This window comes from Zootoca vivipara, chromosome 7 (assembly GCF_965207765.1).
Source record: "Zootoca vivipara chromosome 7, rZooViv2.hap1.1, whole genome shotgun sequence".
In the NCBI taxonomy this organism is placed as follows: Eukaryota; Metazoa; Chordata; class Lepidosauria; order Squamata; family Lacertidae; genus Zootoca; species Zootoca vivipara.
The window spans coordinates 14,912,254-14,933,847 of record NC_142590.1 but is presented as its reverse complement, the minus strand read 5'-3'; the positions used below and the strand labels follow the sequence as shown (position 1 = coordinate 14,933,847).

The window sequence follows — 21,594 nt, the reverse complement described above, 5'->3', positions numbered from 1 at the left end:
AATGTAACTATTTATACCCCACACATCTTACTGGGTTGCTCCAGTCACTCTGGGTGGCTTCCAACATACATATAAACTTAACAAAACATTGAACATTAAAAAAATAAATCCCTATACAGGATTGCCTTCAGACGGCTCTGGGGCCAGATAATTCCATACCTTCCAACTTCTCTCTAGCAAAAATAGGGATGTCCTAAGGAAAAGCAGAACATTCCAGGATCAAATCAGAAAACTGCAGCTGTTGTATAAGGGATGACTATTATGACTGGGATGTAATTGAAAACAATAAGATTTTGGAACGCAGAAACAAAGTAAATCATCAAACGACCAATTCTAGCACTCGGGGGGGGGCACTAAATTTAATTTGGTATTTGAATGATTGGTATTAGCAATTGTATTATAATTTAGCATTGATATAATGAGGTTATTATTGGATTATTGTAATTGAAAACTAATAAAAATTATCATTATCAGAGAAACTGGGACGGCTTTTCTAAATCAGGCACAGCCCTGGAAAATAGGGACGCTTAATGGAGGGTCTAAGATAGGGTTGACATATTTCAAAAAGATGATGATCTCAGGGTCCGGGTAGGTTCATACAGAAAGAGACAGTCCTTGAGGTACTGTGGTCCTGAGCCATTTGAAGCTATCTAGGTCAAAACCACCACTTTGAATTGTGCCTGGAAACTAATTGGTAGCCAGTGCAGTCAGACCAGGATCGGTGTAAGATGCTCAGCAGTCTTGCTCCGGTGAGCAACCTGGCGGCTGAATTCTGCACTACCGGTATCTGAAGTTTCCAAACTGCCTCCAAGGGCAGCCCCACGTATAATGTGTTGCAGTAGTCTAACCTAGAGCTTCCCAGGGTGTGAGGGACAGAAGTTAGGTTATCCCTGACAAGATAGTGGTTGCCACTAGGCCACCAGGCCTTTCCCTCACTAAAAAGAGCAGTAGGACTGGGGATACTGGGCTGCTTGGAGGTTGAGGAAGTTGCGGACGCCTTAATGCCTCTCATAACCCTGGAAGCAGGGGTGGCAACTTAAACAACATATGGGAGTGGGGGGCAGGTAAACCCCATTCCACATAATCGGGGCCCCCCTCAACTATTTTATTGGGGGGGCCGGGCGAATAGTTGGCTCCCACGTCCCACCCAAATGGATACTTTTGCCATCCATGGCGCCTCATGGAGACCGGAAGCGGCGGTTGAGCGGAGCGCCCGCTTTGGCGCGATTCCTTTGGTGAGCGCGTGAGACACAGACAGAGACGCCCGCCAATCTCCGCTCGCGCCGACACTTTTGCCCCGCAAGGCTCGACGGAGAACCCGACGTGTACACGCGCGCGAGCCCCTAGGGCGTCGCCTTTCATTCGCCCGCTCGGCCCGCCTGCCATTGGCTCCTTTCCCTTGCGCCCGCCCCTTCCCTCCCACCACACGCACACGCACGTGCGCTGGGCCCCCGACGGTAAACATGCCGCGACTTCCTCCGTGCGTCTCGACGCACGCCGGAACCCGGAAGTGATGGCGGGGAAAGAGGTGTGTGGAGCGGGTGGGGGAGAGGTGGCTCGAGACTCGCTTGCGCGCGGCGGCGGTCGCCGGGAGGGTGGGGGCTGAGAGGGGTGTGTCCGCGCGCGCTGTCAGACGTCGCCTTGACCGTTATTCGCTCCCCCCCCCGCTCCTCCCCTTCCCTCAGCGGTGCTTCTTCAGGGGGGTTTCCGAGGAGCGCTGCCCTTGATCTTGGGAAAGGGGTTGTAGGGGGGAACAGTAAGGCCAGGTATGTACTTGTGTGCGCGCGCGCGCCCGCGCGTGTGTACGTGCTCGCCTCCAATCTGTTATTGGCCGAGGTTTTTTTTATTTCGCTGCTGCTGCTGGCGCCTCATCCAGATCTCCGTGTCGCAGGGGTGGGAATCTCCTTTTTTTGGGTTCACGTGTGACGAACCAAGCGAAACATGGAGCTGTAGAGTTGGAAGGTACACCAAGTGGTCATCTAGTCTAACCCCCTGTGGTGCAGGAATATGCACGCACGGATCAAACCTGTGACCTTGGTGTTATTGGCACCATGCACTGGTGCAGTGGGTCTGGCTGTCAAGCAGAAAATTGGTGGTTCAAGCTCCCCGCAGGCAGGATTCCTGCATTGTAGGGAGGTTGAACTAGATGACCCTTGGGGGGTACCTTCAAACTCTGCAATTACTGTATAGGATTCTATGAACCAGTGCCTGTGTGTGTGTGTGTGTGTGTTCATGCTTGCGTGTAGATCCTACTCTCACTTTGTTGGCTGCCACTAAAAGTAATCTTTGAATACAGGAGATGATAAAAGTTAAGCAGTTTCAAGTGTCACAGCCTTCCCTGCTGTGCCCTTTTGTTGCTATCTCTTTTTACCATATGTTTCGCCCAGGTCTTAAGCATGATGCTGGGACAGCAGGGAGAACTTACCTGTGTGACCTTGCCTGAGCTAAGGATTTAAATGATCCCAGGGTTTGACTAGCCATTACTATCATTATAATTATTATTATTACTGTACCACTGTTGCTATTGATATTCTTCACCCTTCACCAGTGGGTGCCATTCACCAGCAGGTGCTAGGGTGCTGTTACAGCAATTAAATTTTAAAACAGTTTAAAGAGATCACAATCACAGGAATGGGGTGGGCCCTGAAAGCACACATCTCGGGTGTCAAGGACGAAGGAAAATAGATGTGAATGTGGAATGAGGCAACTGATACTGGACAGTCATGATACAGCAGGAAACTGTTGCTTATTTAAATATATCATCATCATATTTTTAGTGCCAGGGTGAGGGAAAAGACGCTTGTGGGATGTTGTTCTGCCACTGTTGCCAAAAGAGCCTTGACTTTGGGAGTGGGGAGGTGAGAGCTATTTGCTCCATTTCAGGCAGCAAAATGTCTGAGTGGTCCTGAATGTGGCAAGGTGTCCATGCTACACTGAATAAGCAAATTTTCGTGTTTTCCTGGTGCATTTTTAAATTGAGCTGTTAGGGCAGCATTTTTATAGGTCATTTAAGAACTTGGTATGCAGGACTTAAGCATGTTTAATTTAAAGTAAGGCTGCAATCTGAAGAGCACACAGTTTGGAGGAATGTTAAAGTCTGAGTGGTAGACTCATCTAAGCTTAGTTCCTAGTCAACATGTTTTGTGTTGCTACTTCAAGTGTTATAAATACACACTTGAAGAAAATGAGTTTTTTTATATTAACAAATATTAACAATGTTTATCCACATTTCTCCCCATCACTAATGCATACAGATAAATAGTGCTGTTACTGTGCAATCATAACTATGTTTACTCAGAAGTAAGCTTTATTTGATTCAGTGGTACTTATACCAGAGTGGTGTGAGAATTGCAGCCTGCCTTATGTATGGAATATATATATATATATATATATATATATATATATATATATATATATATATATATAGTATCTCCGTATGTGTGCAAACAACCTTCTCTTATTCTAACATAGTTGTGCAAATATGAAAAATTACCACTTAAAGACCACTTAACCTAGCTTTTGTGTAAAGGTTTATGTAAGTGTACCTCTTGATATGTACTCTTGTAGAATTTTTCAGACTAAAAGTTACATTTTGGTATCTAGAATATTTGTGGGTGGTGACTAGCTTTGAGGGAGCAATAAATATATTTGCCAACCATATTACCTGCTCACAAGTAACTTAATTCCTGCTGAAAAATTATACGTGGATGGGTTTCAGTCAAAAAAATTGTTTAAATTGTGGTTTGTTTTTTTACAGGTCATAATTTCAGATATTACTGAAGCAACGATCTGTTTGAGAGACTTTGGGTTACATATGAAGTTCCTGATTTTAAAGTGGCACAACTGCAATGAAGAAAAGGAGAAAGCTCACTGCAAATTTAGATGACAAAAAACATCTTGATCATCGGAGGGAATCTTCAGATAAGATTCCCATTGCAGATTCTGTGCAGAAAGCTATTGCTGATTCTGCAGGAGTAGCTGCTGCAGACCAGCTTGAGTATTCTAAAGAACTCCCACCATCAATAGCTCAAAGAAAGCTTTTGAGCTCCCTGCAGTACAACAGAAATCTACTCAAATATTTAAATGATGATCGACAGAAACAACCATCTTTCTGTGATCTGCTCATAATTGTTGATGGAAAAGAATTTAGTGCCCACAAAGTAGTAGTTGCTGTTGGGAGTAGTTACTTTCATGCCTACTTGAGCAAAAATCCAAGTACAAATGTCGTTACCTTGGATCACGTAACTCATTCAGTTTTCCGCCATCTACTTGAATTTCTCTATACGTCAGAGTTTTTTGTGTATAAGAATGAAATCCCCTTAGTTTTAGAGGCAGCTAAGTTTTTAGATATTATCGATGCAGTCAAACTGCTGAACACTGAAAATGTTTCCAGTTTGCAATTTGAAGAGACGTCGGAGGATGCATCCCAGGTAGAAACATCCAGTGAGCAAACTCCCCAAGCAGCAAGCAATCACCAATGCACTCTGTGCAATCGCAACTTTTGTTACAAGAAATCCTTAGAAAATCACTTGTCCAGAGCACACAAAGCTTCTGCCCGGGAAAAAGAACATGGGCTAAAAATGGTCGAGAGCTCAGATACTTCTACCAGAAGATCATTGCGAAATCGCAAATGTCCGGCTAAGTTTGATCAAAATGACAACGAAAGTGGAGATGCATCTGATGGCAATTTAAATCAAGTGAGTCCTGGCAAGAAAAATGATGAGTCTAATGACGAGTCTAACAATGAGTCTGAAGACAGTGGAAGTGAATATCATACTGACGAAGACAGGCAAGAGGAGGACACGTCGGGAACTGACACTGAGTCTGAAGAGCAAAGTGAAAAAGAACGTGATGAAGAAAGACATGAGACAGGTGATCCAGCAGGAAATATTTCTGGAGGCAGTCTTTCCACATATATTCCAGTCATTTTTCAGAACGGTAGCAAAAAATACTTGCAGTGTCCTAAGTGTGATAAAATATTTGATCGAGCAGGTAAGTGGGAATCACATGCTCGATGTGCTTTGCCTCTTAGGTTCAAACAGATTTGTGCTCTTTGTGATCATTGCTCACACCTCTAAAAGGGCTTATGCCACTCTGTAAATGCAGGTCCTATATAGAGAATTACAGTTCATATTATTGAGGAAAGTGTGTAGCTGACATCCTTGGGAGTACTGTAGTAAAAAACAACAACCCAGAACCTCACATGTTCTGTATATTGCCATACCCTTTGTGCTAGTATAAAAAATACAACAAGTTATGGTCATGTCATTTAACTACCTAAACAACTATATTTTGAAATGCATGTGAAAATAACATTAGAAAAAGAACTGTTAGATGTGTAATCCAGAGAATACTTCAGTTTTTCTGGACTTGCTGTTATAGTTCTTTTAAGCACAAGTCATCTTTGAAAAAGACATGTGTGTTGTTGTTACGCATTTGAACACATGTATGTGGAATTGAGAGTAGCTAACATGCCCTCTATATGATGTTGGGCTACAACTTTTGCTAGCCCCAGTCAGGCCTTCTGAAGTCATCTAAACTCTGGAGGCTGCATGTTCACTCCCACATGGAGGCACTAGTTCAGGCATGTCAAACCTGCGGCCCTCCAGATGTTTTGGCCTACAACTCCCATGATCCCTAGCTAGCAGGACCAGTGGTTGGGGAAGATGGGAATTGTAGATACAGTGGTACCTCGCAAGATGAATGCCTCACACAACGAAAAACTTGCTAGACGAAAGTGCCTAGCAATTCTTTGTTGCCTCGCAAGACGAAGCTTTCTATGGCCGCGTCTCGCAAGATGATTTTTTTTTGCTGCTTCTCCCCCCCTCCCCGTCTGCCGTTTGTTTTCGTAAGACGGCACGACCCTTGGAACGAATTATTTTCGTCTTGCGAGGTACCACTGTACAGTGATCCTTCCTGTGGCCTTACATGCTGTTAATGCTGATCAGCCATCTGAGACAGGCCTTAGTCACCTTTAGTAAAGGTAAAAACAATATACAACAGCAAATTTAAATTGGTGAATTAATCCAGGTTCCGGTTAAGTTAAAGACCTCTGTGCTCAGTTATTACAGCAGGGCATGGTCCAAGGCATGGGATGACTAGTCGGTCAAGAAGACTCTAGCAGAGGAACTGAAACTCATTGGTAGAGTCCCTATGAAGTCTGGGGAAGCACCTTAACAATTTCATTGCAGTGCCAGTTGAGATCGACTGAGGTGAAATTGACACGGTGCGTCCACACACTTTGCATTGTGTTTTAGCTCTTGAGTGAGTTTACTCAGGTTGTGAACTAGTGGTGACAACCACATCCCAAACACTCTGCTAGGTCAGCTAGCAGAAGAAAATAACAATTTCCCAGTTTAGAGAATGTGTCCCTCCCCAAATGGAAATACTTCCCTGAAGGAGGGCTTCATTTATTTATGTAAAGCACTATAACCCTGGAAATGCATCAGAACCTATACTTGATGCGTAGTAGTACTGAATGTTTGCAGGACTAGTTGCTGGTTGGTTATCTAATATTTTAACTGGAGTGGTTTGTTTTGTAGGGAAATTTGAGATCCATTCTCGTGTGCACACTGGTGAGAAGCCGTTTCAGTGCGATATCTGTCATCAGCGCTATTCAACCAAATCCAACTTAACTGTACACAGAAAGAAGCACAATGATGAAATTGTATGTCATAAAAAGGAACACAAATGTCCATACTGTAACAAGCTGCATGCCACAAAAAAGACCCTAGTAAAGCACTTGAAGAGGCAAGTATGAATGACATTTCTTACGCTAGACTTACATGCTGTGATGATGTGATTTATTTCCAGTACAAAATTATAAAAAAAGTATTGATGCAGGAGATTTTATATATAAACTACCTGCTTGAAATGTGTGGCAACATTTTATTTTTAAAGTGCATGGCATTAAAAATGTGTGTGTTGAGGTGCTCTGCACATTTTATAAAGTGACTACATTGTTCCGTTGCATGGCAAGTGCTTGCATTTTGAGACAATTCAAATGCTTGCCTGCTTTTGATGCTCTGCACGTTGAAGGGCTATTTTCACCTCTCTCTCACACACACATACACAAACACAAGTGATATATAATGTGAGGAATCCATACATATAGCAGTATAGGCTGTTTTCAAATAATGGTTGGGCTACAGGGCCGGGCATGGGAATGGCAGCACATGAGAACAATATATTTCAGCTTTGCTAATGCTGTATAGTTAGAATATACAGGGAATATGTTGGGCTGTGCATTGGACATGGGAGAAGTCTGAGCTGAATTGGGGTGATTCAGGGGGAATGAGTTTCAACCCAGATTGTCCTGGCCCAGGTCAGGCCAGGCTGCCCGAAGCAATCCAGGGCTATTAAGGGTTGGGGACAGTGTTAGAAACGGATATGAAAGCTAGGAGCTAAATGGTACCTTAAACCTAGGTTATAGACACTATAACAGAAATTCAAAGCTGAAAATGAATGAACTGTGACTCAAATTATGTTCATTTTTCATATGGCCTAGTTCCTTCCCCTGCCCACCCCCCTAATATTCTTAAGAAGGTCTCTTAAGTCTTCAGAGAGTAGCTGAAGTGGGGAGGCAGAAAAAGGTCCTCCTTTCCTTCCACTCTGCAGTTGTAATCTGAAATCCTAAGCGCAGTACTGCACCCAGAGCTTAGAAACTGCTCACACTAATGAAATTCCCTGTCACAAAATTTGCCTAGAACAATGGGAGTTTTGAACACTGGTTGGAGAAGAAGGCCGATGCTCTTCTCTGCAGCATCTCCTTTCCCATCAGGTCTTTTAAATTCTTCTGTGAACAAGCAGTCACAAGGTAGAGGGGTACACAACATAAAATTACAATATAAAAACACAAAACTCTTAATAAAAAATAATATAATATGCAACACAACTGCCAATGAGAATATATAAGACGTTTTTGCTTTTATGTAGCATGGGGAGTATGTTTGTTGTGGGTACTAATACAGCTTGTTTCTAATATTGCTTTCTGTGTTCAAACATATAATTTCCTTACTCTAGAAATAATTTCTCAATGGATTTTCCCACAATGCAGATTCCATCCTGAAAAAGTACAGGAATTTCTCTCCAAAAAGAAAAAGAGTGAAGGCTGGAAATGTGATGTAAGCATAACTTTTATTGGGAGGAAATTGACACTTTTAGTTTATTATTATTATTATTAATTATTATTATTTATTATATTCATAAACCACCCATCAAAAGACCTTAGGGCAGTTCACAAGATAAAAATACAAGATAAAAGCAGAGATAATAGTTAAAACAGAAACAACAATAATCCCCACAACTCTGTCTCAGATTCAGAGAACTGACTGTACATGCAATCGGGTTGTGTGGATTTTCCCTTTCAGCTGCTGTTCTTTGTATAATGCACTTGTTTGCTTTACTTTCTGGTGCATGTAATAGTGTGGCACAGGGAGCTCATATAAGGAACCCCCCCACAAACTCTAGTGTATGGGCAAAAACTTTTCATAGCTTTTGAGTCTCTCCTCCCCCCCACCTTTTTTTAATGCATAATGCTATTCAAAGTTTTTTGTGTGTACATATGTTGGATTGAGACATTCTTAGAAAATGTGATTGGTACGTGGCAGTGATTGTTGCCCAAGTTCTTAACACCAAATAAAAAAGACCAGTCCTACTTTCTGTTATGCACATTTGTGTGTAATACCTTCCACTGGTATAGCTGGTTTCATGGCTGCAATGAAGATTTAAAAATAACTGACTTCATGTGGTAGTATTTTCATCTGGTAGCGTGATCATGTAAATTCATAGTGAATAGTAGTACCTGCAATTAATCAAGATACACGGGAATTCTCTCTTCATGCTGAAGATGGGTTAAACCTTGAAAGAATCAGACATGGATATAGTAGAATAGCCGCTAGTCCACATAGCATGGGTCACAATGCATTTTCAGAAATAAAATATTCTGATGGATTCCTCAATGTCAAAGTATTAGCACTTCTGTTGATTAAAAACAGAATAATAGATTTCTTTCATGGATGTCCAGCCTCCAAGAAGCTCAAGTGTGTGTACATGGTACATTCTCATGGATGTTAATAGTTTTGGTGTTCTATCACTTCAGATTTGCAATAAATCTTTCACTCGAAGGCCTCATTTGGAAGAACACATGATTCTACACACACAGGATAAGCCCTTTAAGTGTACATATTGTGAAGAGCACTTTAAATCCCGCTTTGCAAGACTGAAGCATCAAGAAAAGTTCCATCTCGGTAGGAAAATCTCATTCTGCTAGTAAATATTAAATTTAAATGCATTTTCTTCAATGTGCATTTGTTGACATAAATCATCATTCACTAAGCAAGTTGTGCAAATCTCTTCCAGGATTGTGTTTCAGTATGTATGTTCAACCTGTTTTTAGTTGCTCAAAATAATCAATATTGCTTCCACTTTTGAAATACGCCTGTATGTATTAAATGGATTATTAGAAGTGTGTATTTTTCCTATCAGTTTCATATTCTTGAATTCCAAAATAATGTGCTTGACTTTGATGTAATCCTTGTTGCTCAAGTGGCAACAATGTAAATTGCATATGTGTTTCTTCACAGGACCTTTTCCATGTGATATTTGTGGCCGTCAGTTTAATGATACTGGCAATCTAAAGCGCCATATTGAATGTACTCATGGAGGAAAGAGAAAATGGACATGCTTTATTTGTGGGAAATCAGTTAGAGAAAGGTAGGTAGTAATATACATGAGTAAAGAAATGTTTTTGTAGCAATTTGTTTCTACACACGAAACTCTTAACTTTTCAGAAATTTTTGTATGATAAATAGGAAAAGGTTGACCTAGTATTTCAGGCTTTTAAGATCTTACTAATGGGAACAGTAGTTCTCCATTTTTCAGAATGTATTGGACTGCAACTATTGATCACAATGAAAAGGCTAGAGTATATATTCTTCAAATATTTCCATTTCTCTCCTCCAGAACAACTCTGAAAGAGCACTTGAGAATCCACAGTGGAGAGAAGCCTCATTTGTGTAGTATTTGTGGGCAGAGTTTTCGTCATGGAAGTTCATACAGGTAACCCATGTCTGTATCATTACTTAGGATTACTGATAGTAGCATAATGTCAAAAATGCTCTGACATTTCGTTTACTCTTGGGCAGAAGTTAGAAAAAGCAGCTGTGGTTGCTTTTAATTTTTGGCAAGGTTACTTGGAGGTAGGCTGGAAAAGGAAGCAGGGAAAGGGGCTTGTTGCCAGCAAGAGACTCTTAGCCACATGAAAAGTTTATATATATATATATATATATATATATATATATATATATATATATATATATATACAGTTTTATACATTTTAACAAAACAATTTCTAACATTAAAGTACAAGGCTCTTTTGAACCTTCGGACCTCCTTCCCTCCCTCCATGGGTTCCATGTTTAATAAATTTGCTGCATCTTTTATCGTTACCAATCTGTTAAATATCCATAGTTATCATAAAAAATTCCACATTACAAGTGTCATTACATCCCTGCCAGTAATTTTAACTGTTTACAGTGGTCTTTTAAATAAATTACAAATTTGCTCGTCTTTAGAAAATACTTTCTAAAGTGAGGAGGAATTAAAGAACCTTTTAATGAGGGTGAAAGAGGAGAGCGCAAAATATGGTCTGAAGCTCAACATCAAAAAAACCAAGATCATGGCCACTGGTCCCATCACCTCCTGGCAAATAGAAGGGGAAGAAATGGAGGCAGTGAGAGATTTTACTTTCTTGGGCTCCTTGATCACTGCAGATGGTGACAGCACTCACGAAATTAAAAGACGCCTGCTTCTTGGGAGAAAAGCAATGACAAACCTAGACAGCATCTTAAAAAGCAGAGACATCACCTTGCCTACAAAGGTCCGTATAGTTAAAGCTATGGTTTTCCCAGTAGTGATGTATGGAAGTGAGACCTGGACCATAAAGAAGGCTGATCGCCGAAGAATTGATGCTTTTGAATTATGGTGCTGGAGGAGACTCTTGAGAGTCCCATGGACTGCAAGAAGATCAAACCTATCCATTCTTAAGGAAATCAGCCCTGAGTGCTCACTGGAAGGACAGATTGTGAAGCTGAGGCTCCAATACTTTGGCCACCTCATGAGAAGAGAAGAATCCTTGGAAAAGACCTTGATGTTGGGAAAGATGGAGGGCACTAGGAGAAGGGGACAACAGAGGACGAGATGGTTGGACAGTGTTCTCGAAGCTACGAACATGAGTTTGACCAAACTGTGGGAGGCAGTGGAAGACAGGAGTGCCTGGCGTGCTATGGTCCATGGGGTCACGAAGAGTCGGACACGACTAAACGACTAAACAACAACAGAAAATACTTGATCTTACTGGTTTCGGATCTTCCCAGTCAGTTTTCCCATGAATACGTACTCCGTCAGTTTTATCTGCTATTCTTCCTTTGTTGGTACTTCTCCTTCCTTCCATGAAGTTTTATTTTCTAACTGCTGTAACCTCACTTTTGTGTAGCCAGGTGGGCATCTGAGGAAGAGCTCCAAAATAAACGAGGATTAAGCTAGGATAGCAGATTCAGATGTAACAAGAGACCACAGTTAATTTAACCACGGATTCATAAGCCAACTTCAAATCATGGTTTCTGATTATGATTTGTTGGTCACAAGCAAGCCATAACTAGATGATTGGGGTAGGTTCAGAGATGTAAACAAACTATGATTTAGAGTTGTGTCTAAATGCTGCAAATATCCCATGCATGCCGAGCTATTGTTTCATCTCAGTTCTAATTATGGGGATTGCTGGCAGGCTGAGTGTTAACAGTGAGCACAAGAGATCCCATGCAAAGATAACCTTGTGCATTTATTAATGCAGACTTCATCTGCGGGTCCACCATGACGACAAGCGGTATGAATGCGAAGAATGTGGAAAGACTTTCATTCGTCATGACCATCTGACAAAACACAAAAGGATACACTCAGGTAGACAAATGACGTTGGCTTTTTCATTCAAAGAAACCCTGGTTAGCTCAAAAAGAAAAGCCTTTGATCTCCTGCTGGCCTGTAGAAGAGGGGAATGCATGAATTCAAGGCACAGCACAGCCTATGCGTGCAGGACTAAACCATGCATTTGACTTGATCCTAAAGGGTATGAAAGTGTACATGTTTATTTGGCAGTGTTCTGACAGACTGGGTTTTCCTTGTTTGGGTGCCTTTTGTCTTTTTTATTAAAGCTCATTCAGATTGTGCTTTTGGTTCTCCGAAGGTGAAAAGGCCCATCAGTGCGAAGAATGTGGGAAGTGTTTTGGCCGAAGAGACCACCTCAGTGTTCATTATAAAAGCGTTCATCTTGGAGAAAAGGTGTGGCAAAAGTAAGTTCATTTGAATTCTGAAACACATTTGTATGTCCCAGTTTCAGTGTAACAAGAAGGATCCTTGTGCCAGCATGCTCCCTTCCTCTGCACACTTGACTTTAGGGAGACGTTGCGGTTTGCCAAACCACAGTTTCCCATCTAGTCCAAACTGGGGAACTCTTGTTTTAAATGCTGCTTGGAGACCAGGATCTTCACCCCTTTTAGATTGGGGAAACCTGTGGTAGCAAAGGCTCAAATATTCCATTGGCTTTCTGGTGACCTTTTCATTTCTAGTTTGTGTTTTAGGCTGCTTTGTGGCTAAAAGGCTTCCAAAGTGGCATATAACAATAAAAAAATACTAAAAGAAGAAATTAAGATGAAGCAGCAGCACAATGTAATCAGGAGTACAAATTAGTTTGGCCCCAAGATGCTGGTAGTAAGTGCACAGGGTAAAGTTGCTTTGACATTTTCTGCTTGTTTTCTAATCTAACACATTTATATATTTCTCCAGGACACAATTTAAAGCAGGGGTAGGGGCAGGAATTAGAATGTTGAGCCTATGATTTTGATGTAGTTCATGTATACACTGAAAATATCCATGGATGTGGAGCTTTTTTCTAATACGTTCCATTTTCCTTGAAGGTACAAGGCAACATTTCATCAGTGTGAAGTCTGTAAGAAAGTGTTCAAGGGGAAATCAAGTTTGGAAATGCATTTTAGGACACATTCAGGTAAGCAGTTGTGGACTTTCTGCTTTGCTGGATCAGCAAGAATAAATGTGATGTTTCGTATTATGGAATTCATGAGAGTAGCATTTTGTGGCACATAGTATGCCTTGGCATTTGAATACTAGCCAGTTTAGTGTACAGTTTAATGCATGTTTGTAGGCTCTCCTATCTCAGAATCTCATCTGAAAAGTTAGCACAAACTAGACTTGGATGCGACTTTCTACATGCCCAAAGTTCCTGGATTGGGGGGGGGGGGCTGTCATAGAATTGTAGAATTGGAAGGGATCCAATCTAGTCCAATCCCCTTCAATGCAGGAATCTCAACTAAAGTGGTATACAGTGGTACCTCTGGTTACGAACGCTTCTGGTTACGAATGCTTCTGGTTACAAGCTCTGCTAACCCAGAAGTAGCTGCTCCTGGTTGCAAACTTTGCCCCAGGATGCGAACGGAAATCACTTGCTAGAGGCGCATGCGCAGTGGGAGGCCCCATTAGCGAAAGTGCGCTGCCTCCGCCTCAGGATAAGAACGGTTTTAGCCTAAGAACGGACCTCCTGAATGAATTAAGTTCGTAACCAGAGGTACCACTGTATTCTAGGAAGAGCTGGACTATGTGATCAGAACTATCAGTTCAGAACTGTTAGCTCTGAGCAGTAGAATAATAAACAAACAAAACAAAATAAAACCCTGCTCATCTGGCTGGGTTTCTATATAAATCGTTATGCAAGAAAACAGGTTGTCATAGACTAGATTTCGCATAGTCTAATTAGTGGACTATCTTGGTTAATTACACAGTCAGTTGGAATCATTCTTTACCTTTTGTTGGTAGGACATCTTACTCTAGATATATACAAAAAGCTTTACAAATGCATTTTCCTAATATTAACTTGTTGGCTATTAAAGCAATGGTTTTTTAAAACAAACAAATGAAAATTAAACTTAAAATCACAATTTAGGTTTCTCCCCCCCCAAAAAAATGTGTGCCAAAATATTTAAATTAATAAAACGCCTCTCCATGCAATGAAAAAACCAATAACGCTATGTCCTATTGATATATTAAGAAATATTTACTCTGTTAATTCTGACTTTTTTCAAACACAGGTGAAAAACCGTACAAATGTCAAATTTGCAACCAGTCTTTCAGGATTAAGAAGACATTAACGAAACATATGGTTATCCATTCGGATGCCCGGCCCTTCAACTGTCAGTATTGCAATGCAACATTTAAACGAAAGGACAAGCTGAAATATCACACTGACCATGTGCACGGAGGAAAGTCTGCCGAAGAACCACTAAGTCCAGTGCCGGCGGAGAAAGTAGTCTCTTTGCCATCCCAGTTTGTACCCGATGACAAGGCTTTCCAAAGTGAGTTTAAACCGTTTGTGGAACCAGCCAAGGTTTATCAAGCAGAAACCAAAACAATGCTACAGAATGTATCGCCAGACGTGTGTGTACCAGTAACACTGATACCCGTGCAGATAGGCGAAACTCAGTCCGATCTTGTAGAGCATACCACCCCTGTTTCATCCTCACCTCACAACCTTCTTTCTTCACAACCTCCTCCAGCAGACTACCAGCAAGCGACGGATTTGGCATTTCTAGAAAAATACACACTCACTCCACAGCCTGCAAACATCGTTCATCCGGTCAGACCTGAGCAAATATTGGATCCTAGAGAACAGTCTTATCTTGGTACATTGCTGGGTCTTGATACAGCTCCCTCAGTGCAGAATATTTCAACTAATGAGCATTCGTGATTATATGTGACAGGCTATTACGAAAATAGTCAACCAAGTAATTCACCTGTGCCAGGATTTCTGCTTGTGCAATTGAACTTTCTCTCCTCAAACCTGCTGGGGGGGGGGTTTGAGGGAACCCCCAGATTTAGGAGACACATGGGAAGGGGAGAGAGAGTGCCGTTGCATAGCCCAAAATCATTGTGCTAGTTGAAATAGCCCTTATATTTCCCTGGTCTTGCTTCTCTGTTTAGCAATCAGAAAGCTCTCAAAGTGGAAAGTTGGCAAGTACAAGGAAAAATAGGTGTTTTTTTAATGCAGTGGTTCATCATTCAAAATATAATCGTGTGGTTTTTAAATATTGTACAGCTATTTTTAAAACAACTTTCATGAGGTAATATTATTTGTCAAGAAACCTTAAATGAAATAATTGTGTCATTTATGAATAGCTCTTCACCTTTGCATTATAATTCAAATCTGCATGCACACAGAGGAGGAGACATAATCTAAGACCCATAGAGCTTTAAAGATCAAACATGGCACTTTTAGTTGGGCAGCGGAGAGAACTGGCAGTCATTGCTGTTGCTTTAAGAATCAGTGAAATAAAAGACAGCTGACCTATGCTTTTCAAAGGAATAATTTGAATAAATTCCTGTATAGAAAAGTATGCTTCTAGATACTGGTTGAGATTTGCAGGTAGGCAGAGAGAGAGAGAGAGAGAGAGCAGTTGCCCCCTGCTTCAGCTTCCTAAGAGCATCTACAGTGGTACCTCTACTTACGAATTTAATGCGTTCTGAACACACATTTGTAAGTCGAAAAAATTCGTAACTCTAATCCCATAGGAATGCATTGGGAGAAAAAATTCGTAAGTCGAAGCAACCCTATCTAAAAATTCATAAGTTGAAAAAATCCTATCTAAACCGCATCCAAGATGGCGGACGGAGCTCCGTTTGTAAGTCGAAACATTTGTAAGTCAAATCATTCATAAGTCGAGGTACCACTGGCCACTGTGAGAATAGGATGCTGGGATGAGATGGACTTCCATCATGATCCAGGAGGCTGCTCTTAAGTCCCTCCTTCCTTCCTTCCTGGTTTAACTTGAGGCAGTCCTAAGCAAACTTAATTGGAAGTAACGGTCTGTTAATCCATGTGACTTAATTGGAGTAAACATCAGATTAGTCAGACGGTGGCCAGCATTTTTAGCATCATCCAATAACACTAAATAAAAATGCTGATAAATCAGTTTCCACTGCTAGTGCTTTTGAGAACTGTTGTGAGACCTATTATTCAGGTCAAGTCACACATGTAACCTCCATTTTGTTTTCTTGAGCTAGTTGTAGAAAAGACCCAAAATGTATATGAGGGTTGATATAGAGGTTCCGTGATCCTCCTACAAATCTAGTACTTGTTACTTCATTACAGTATTTTCCTTTATAAATGAAATGTTCTTACATTTAAACAGTCGTGGAACCATAGGCTACTTGGATGCCAGGTAGTTTGTGTTCTTGCCCATATTTCAGCACTTAAAACAAATGGTTGTTAAAAGCTTCTTTATGGTTAGGAAAACTAAGAAGATTGCTTTGCGAGTTTTTCTATCTTAATTGTTGTCTTCAGAGTACACCAAATGTGTGTGTTAGCTGTTGAATAGTGCTAGAAATATGTAGAGTTGAAGATTTGAACGTTTGGTCCAAAGAGGTACAAAAAAGTCCTGGTTTTATAGCTTTTGCCACATTTGCACATATCCTAAGGAAAGGTGGTATGTGTGGCAAGATCAGGAGCAAATACTCAGAGGTACTGCTGTCATGTAAGTATGGTGGATAAGTGAATTAGATTTGGAGTACATATAATGCTAATTTTTAGGAATGGAGCAAATCACATAATCTTTTTATGTATTTTGGCATCATTTTGATACTCTAGAACAGTGATGGCCCTCAGTATATTGCTAGAGACTACAGCTTCCATCCTTGTCCATTGATCATGCTGGCTAGGGCTTATTGTAGTTAACATTTGTGGGAGCCAAAGGTTCTATGATCAAAAAAGGAAGCTACATAGCTCTGTGTTTCCATGAGCTGGAAGTTGCTTGCTTTTAATTGCTTGTTGTTAGCCATTTTTGTTGTGTTTTAACCGACATTTTTCATGCTAAACTACAACTAATTGGACTTGTGTTTGCTCTGTAGCATATTAATTCAGGAACGGTTTCAAATGTGAAGAACACGAGATGGCCCTTAAAAATCTGTTTATACATATGCTGATGTGAAATTTAAAATGATCATTTTAACTTTGAATCTATAGAATGTTTACCATCACATCTTCACATCAATGTTTCATGCAATGAAAGTTTTTTCCCCTGAGTGTGCAGGCCGTGTGTCACCCATGTGTGTCTCCTGGTCTCCTAAATCCTGTATTACCCATTAAGCAGAGTGGGGCTTTGTTGAATTGACATCTGGGAATGGAGGTACAGTGGCTATTTGAAATGCAAATGCACAGAAAGTGTTCTATGTGATGGAACATGCCACCAGAAACTTCAGAAACAAATGAAGGTGGCATAACTGGTATCTACCTATGTAGTGCAATAATTTATATCCTGCATTTCAGGATGTAAATGCTTCCAAGGCAGTTTACAGGTAACAACACGTTAAACTCATCAGGATCTTTGGCAAAGGACAGCTGAAAGAGGGGGGAAAGATGAAGATTAAGTAGAGCTGGCCTTGAGATTCTCATCTTCTTAAAATTGCTAGGATTATGTAATTCATTTAATATCCCCTATTGAGGGAATGAGATACTGCACAATGGGATGCGTGTGGCGCTGTGGTCTAAACCACTGAGCCCCTTGGGTTTGCCGATCAGAAGGTCAGTGGTTTGAATCCCCGCGATGGGGTGAGCTCCCGTTGCTCTGTCCCAGCTCCTGCCAACCTAGCAGTTCGAAAGCACGCCAGTGCAAGTAGATAAATAGGTACCGCTGCAGCGGGAAGGTAAATGGCGTTTCCGTGCGGCTTCTGTCGTGGTTTCCTGTTGTGCCAGAAGCGGTTTAGTCATGCTGGCCACATGACCCGGACAAACGCTGGCTCCCTTGGCCTGAAAGCGAGATGAGCGCCGCAACCTCATAGTCACCTTTGATTGGACTTAACTGTCCAGGGGACCTTTATTTACCTTTTATCTTTTTACTGCACTACAAATCTGCAACTTACTTATTTAAAGTATTTGTAGGCTGCCCTTCAGTTGAAAAAAATTATAAAACAATATCACAACCAATAATCACATGGGAAACAGAAAATCTTGCCAGGCACTTCATCCCTCCCCAAAAGCCTGGACAAAGATAAGACTTTACCTGTTGTGTGAATGAAAATAACTTGGCAGCACCTGAGCAGGAAGGTACAAAGTCACCGAAGATGACAAATGGAACTGATTCTTGACTTGATTGAGCAGTGTATAAATCAGATTGGGAAATGAAGTGGGAGAAGTTAAGTTTTTCTTACACTACACTAACAGTGCTTGCATTTTCAAATGGCTACCTCCAGTTCATATTGATCAAGCCTGAGACTTTCACATCTGTTAGTCCCTTTCCTTTGTCTATAGTTACTTGCACCCCTCTCCCAAATACCCATTTTTCCTCACCTCAGCTTTATCTGTACCCCAAAGCGCTTGCTGTAGTTCGTCTGCGCTGTCCTTTGCTGTGCCCCCTGTTTCTTGCTCCCTTCTTCTCTAGGATACTTTGTGTGTGACTGTTAGATCTATAGAGAGAGGGGGGAAAAGTTATGCCTTAACTGTTTTTCCTGTAAAAGTGTTTGAACTGATTTTGCATTACAATGAATCGGTCTAATTGCCTGCATCTCTCTCAATTTCCCAATCTATTGAAGCATTTGTACAATTCCTTGTTTCTTATATATTTCTAAGTATTTTATAAACAAATTTGAGACACCAGATTTGTAGCTATTTATGTTGTATGTAGTTTACACCATGGCGATGAACAATTAACTGGTTTTATTTCTGGGTTTCTGTTACAGTTTTTCGTCTTGCAGCCATCCACAAACACAGGCCCCAAGCATACTCAACTCCAACTTTTTCCCAATAAAATAGCTTTGCCTTTGGACCACTAGGTGGCCGCCGCACATGCCTATGTATATTACACTAGTTGATGGCTTTTGCAAAAGTTTAGCCTTTGTAGATCTGAGAGTTCAGATGAAGGACGGTGCTCTTTCAAATTATGGAAATGCATCCGTTGCATGGACACTGTCATCTATGTACAGTCGTACCTTGGTTTTCAAACACCCTAGTTCTCAAACGTTTTGGCTCCTGAACGATCGAAACCCAGAAGTGACTGTTCCAGTTTTCGAACATTCTTTTGGAAGCCGAACGTCCGACAGGGCTTCAGGAGCTTCCTGTAGCCAATCAGAACCACGATTTGGAAGTTGAACAGACTTCTGAACAGATTCTGTTTGACTTCCAAGGTACTACGTCAACACTTTGTGTCCAGGTTACTGAAGTGGACAGGAAGGAAGTAGGTTCCTTTTCATCCAATACGTGCTCATGGTTTGTTTTTTACTCCTTCCCCAAAGTGCAAGACATGGAACTATGCGCCCCCTGACAACCAGCTCACAATGTTGGGTGGGTAGCTGGTTATACAATTAAGTCTAGCCTTAAAGGTGGGGAAGGGAAGGATTCAACCTGTTGGCTGAACCAGTTTGCCCTGTTGTAGACATGCAAAGTGGCCTTCACACCCAAGTCCCTTTGAGACTCCTTCAGGTAGTGATAAAGCGGGATATCAAATCCAAACTCTTCTTCTTATATTACAAGTGTTATCACAGTCCTGCTGATGTTTTCAACTGCTTAGTGGTCTTCAAGGTCTTATTAAAATTCCCATTCCTTATTAAAATTTTTGTCTTCCTGGTTCCTGAGCTTTCTGTTCAGTTTTGCCATTTCGTCATAGTCCATCAATTTGATTCGCCATTCTTCTCTGGTAGAGACTTTATCTTCCTTCCATCTCTGGGCTAACAACATCTGTGCAACATCGTCGCATACATAAGAAGTATATTCTTCTCCCTTGGAATTTCAGCACCTACAATTCCTGATTAAAAAGCCTATGGTTTTTTTTTTTAATAAAAAATGTGGAGTCAGTAAGCTTTCATTCATTGGATCCTGGGCTCCCAAGGCTAAAAAGAAAGTTTCCCAAAAAACAAAAACAATATGCAAAACGTTTTTTGGGGGGTGGGGGAGCTGTTTGTGTCATTCATCAGTGAATTTAGCCAGTGCCTAATTTCGGGCATTTAACATGTTCCTGACCTACTTCAGCAATCGGACATTTTATTTCCCTCCTGGCTACCGGTGACAAATCAGTTGTTTACAACACTGCTGCTACATCACATTTAGTGACACAAAGCATGAGTAATTGCACATTTGTATGCTCTCCCATGTCAAAATCTCATCTGAAAAGTTAGCACTTCTGAACCCCACTAGACTTTTCCTGCATGCCGGAAGTTCTTGATTTTGGGAAAAGGTCCGTCCATGCATCCCTGGGCAAGGCTAGCCACTTACAGCCCCTGCAAAAAAAATAAAAATGCTAACTTCATTTTTCAGAAAAAATGAAAAGCACAAATCTTGAAACTGCTAAATTTATTTTAAATTGCAAGAATAAGCAATGCAACAAACTTCGATCTTTCTCAAATATAAAATAAAATGTTATAGCACACAAACCATTTTGAATAATCCTGTGAAATGTGATGTTAAAATTTAAGTTTCAGGCACAACAAAATCTCACTTAGTGTGCCTTTTTCTTTGCCAATCTTGTCACCAATTCCTTCAGGTCAAGTGCAGAACATTAACATTAAAAATAGGTCTCCTAGGGATTGATCGATAGGACAATCGGATATCTGGAAGGACCTGGAGAACCTTTCAGGCAAACACTACGCAGGCTAGGGTGTTGAAGGCTGGTTTTGTGGGGGGGCTGGGAAACATTGGATTTTCACTGCCAAACATTGCAGGGGGCCTTTGGATGGTGTTTGGCGCTGTTTTGGAGTAAATCAGATGACGTCATAATTTTGGCAAAATTGCTCAGGGGGCCAAAGGCTCATTTTGGGGGTTTCTGCTGCCAAGCATTGCAGGGGCCTTTTGTTGGTGTTGGCAGCCTGTTTGGAGTGATTCATTTTTCAAATATATATTTCAGTGGGGTAAGTGGTTTTATTCAATTCATATAGAAAAGATCTAGGGCTGGCTTCATAAGAAAAAGCACAGAAGTAAAGAGAAATGGTTCTCTCTTTTCTTAAAAATGTATGTCCCTGAAGTCTTCTTGAATCAAGAAGCTGCCTCTCCCCCCCCCCCCCATCCAGATTTTCTCTGACCTCACTGTTCCTTGTGAACAAAGATGCAACACTCACCACATTGGGCAATGTTGGGTTCTTGCTGAAATTGCAACCCCGTGGATTAGGGCGCCAAAGGCTCATCTTCTGGGGCGCCGTGAAATGTGGGGCTTTCATAGAAATGGACAGAAATGGGATTCAGCAGTCGTAAACAGCCTGGGTGAAAATAACACGAATGCCCGGGGGAATCCAGACGTATGGCAACCCATGTTGGATGTGTAGATTTTGAAATATGGCTACCCTAACTGATCAAAGTTAAAAGGTGGGGAGGCACTGTATCTGCAGGGTAGGATTATTCAGCTGTCTATTAAGAGGATCAAACCTGCAACCTTTGCATTGTGACTGAATTTGAATCATCTTCCTTATTTTGTAGCAGCTTGTTTGTAAGAGTAATTCAGAAAGGTTGTTCAAACAATAAAAAAAATATATATTATAATATCATAATTATAA

General features: G+C 41.1%; 1 protein-coding gene across 4 annotated transcripts; it reads left to right on the top strand.

Annotated features, from left to right (window-relative positions):
* Positions 1-1,469: 1,469 nt before the first annotated feature.
* ZBTB41 (zinc finger and BTB domain containing 41) lies at positions 1,470-18,712 on the top strand. 4 transcript variants are annotated; one of them, XM_088673744.1, is made up of 11 exons: positions 1,470-1,528; positions 3,758-4,872; positions 6,543-6,750; positions 8,057-8,123; positions 9,101-9,248; positions 9,585-9,714; positions 9,964-10,059; positions 11,852-11,958; positions 12,242-12,347; positions 12,972-13,060; positions 14,157-18,712. In XM_088673744.1, the coding sequence occupies exons 2-11, from the start codon at positions 3,849-3,851 to the stop codon at positions 14,810-14,812; spliced, it is 2,631 nt and encodes an 876-aa protein (XP_088529870.1). In that variant the 5' UTR covers positions 1,470-1,528; positions 3,758-3,848; the 3' UTR covers positions 14,813-18,712. The 4 variants fall into 4 exon arrangements, with proteins under 4 accessions (XP_088529870.1, XP_034979801.1, XP_034979803.1 ...); XM_035123910.3 differs by having other exon boundaries at positions 1,471-1,528; positions 3,758-4,992; XM_035123912.3 differs by having other exon boundaries at positions 1,507-1,766.
* Positions 18,713-21,594: the final 2,882 nt, after the last annotated feature.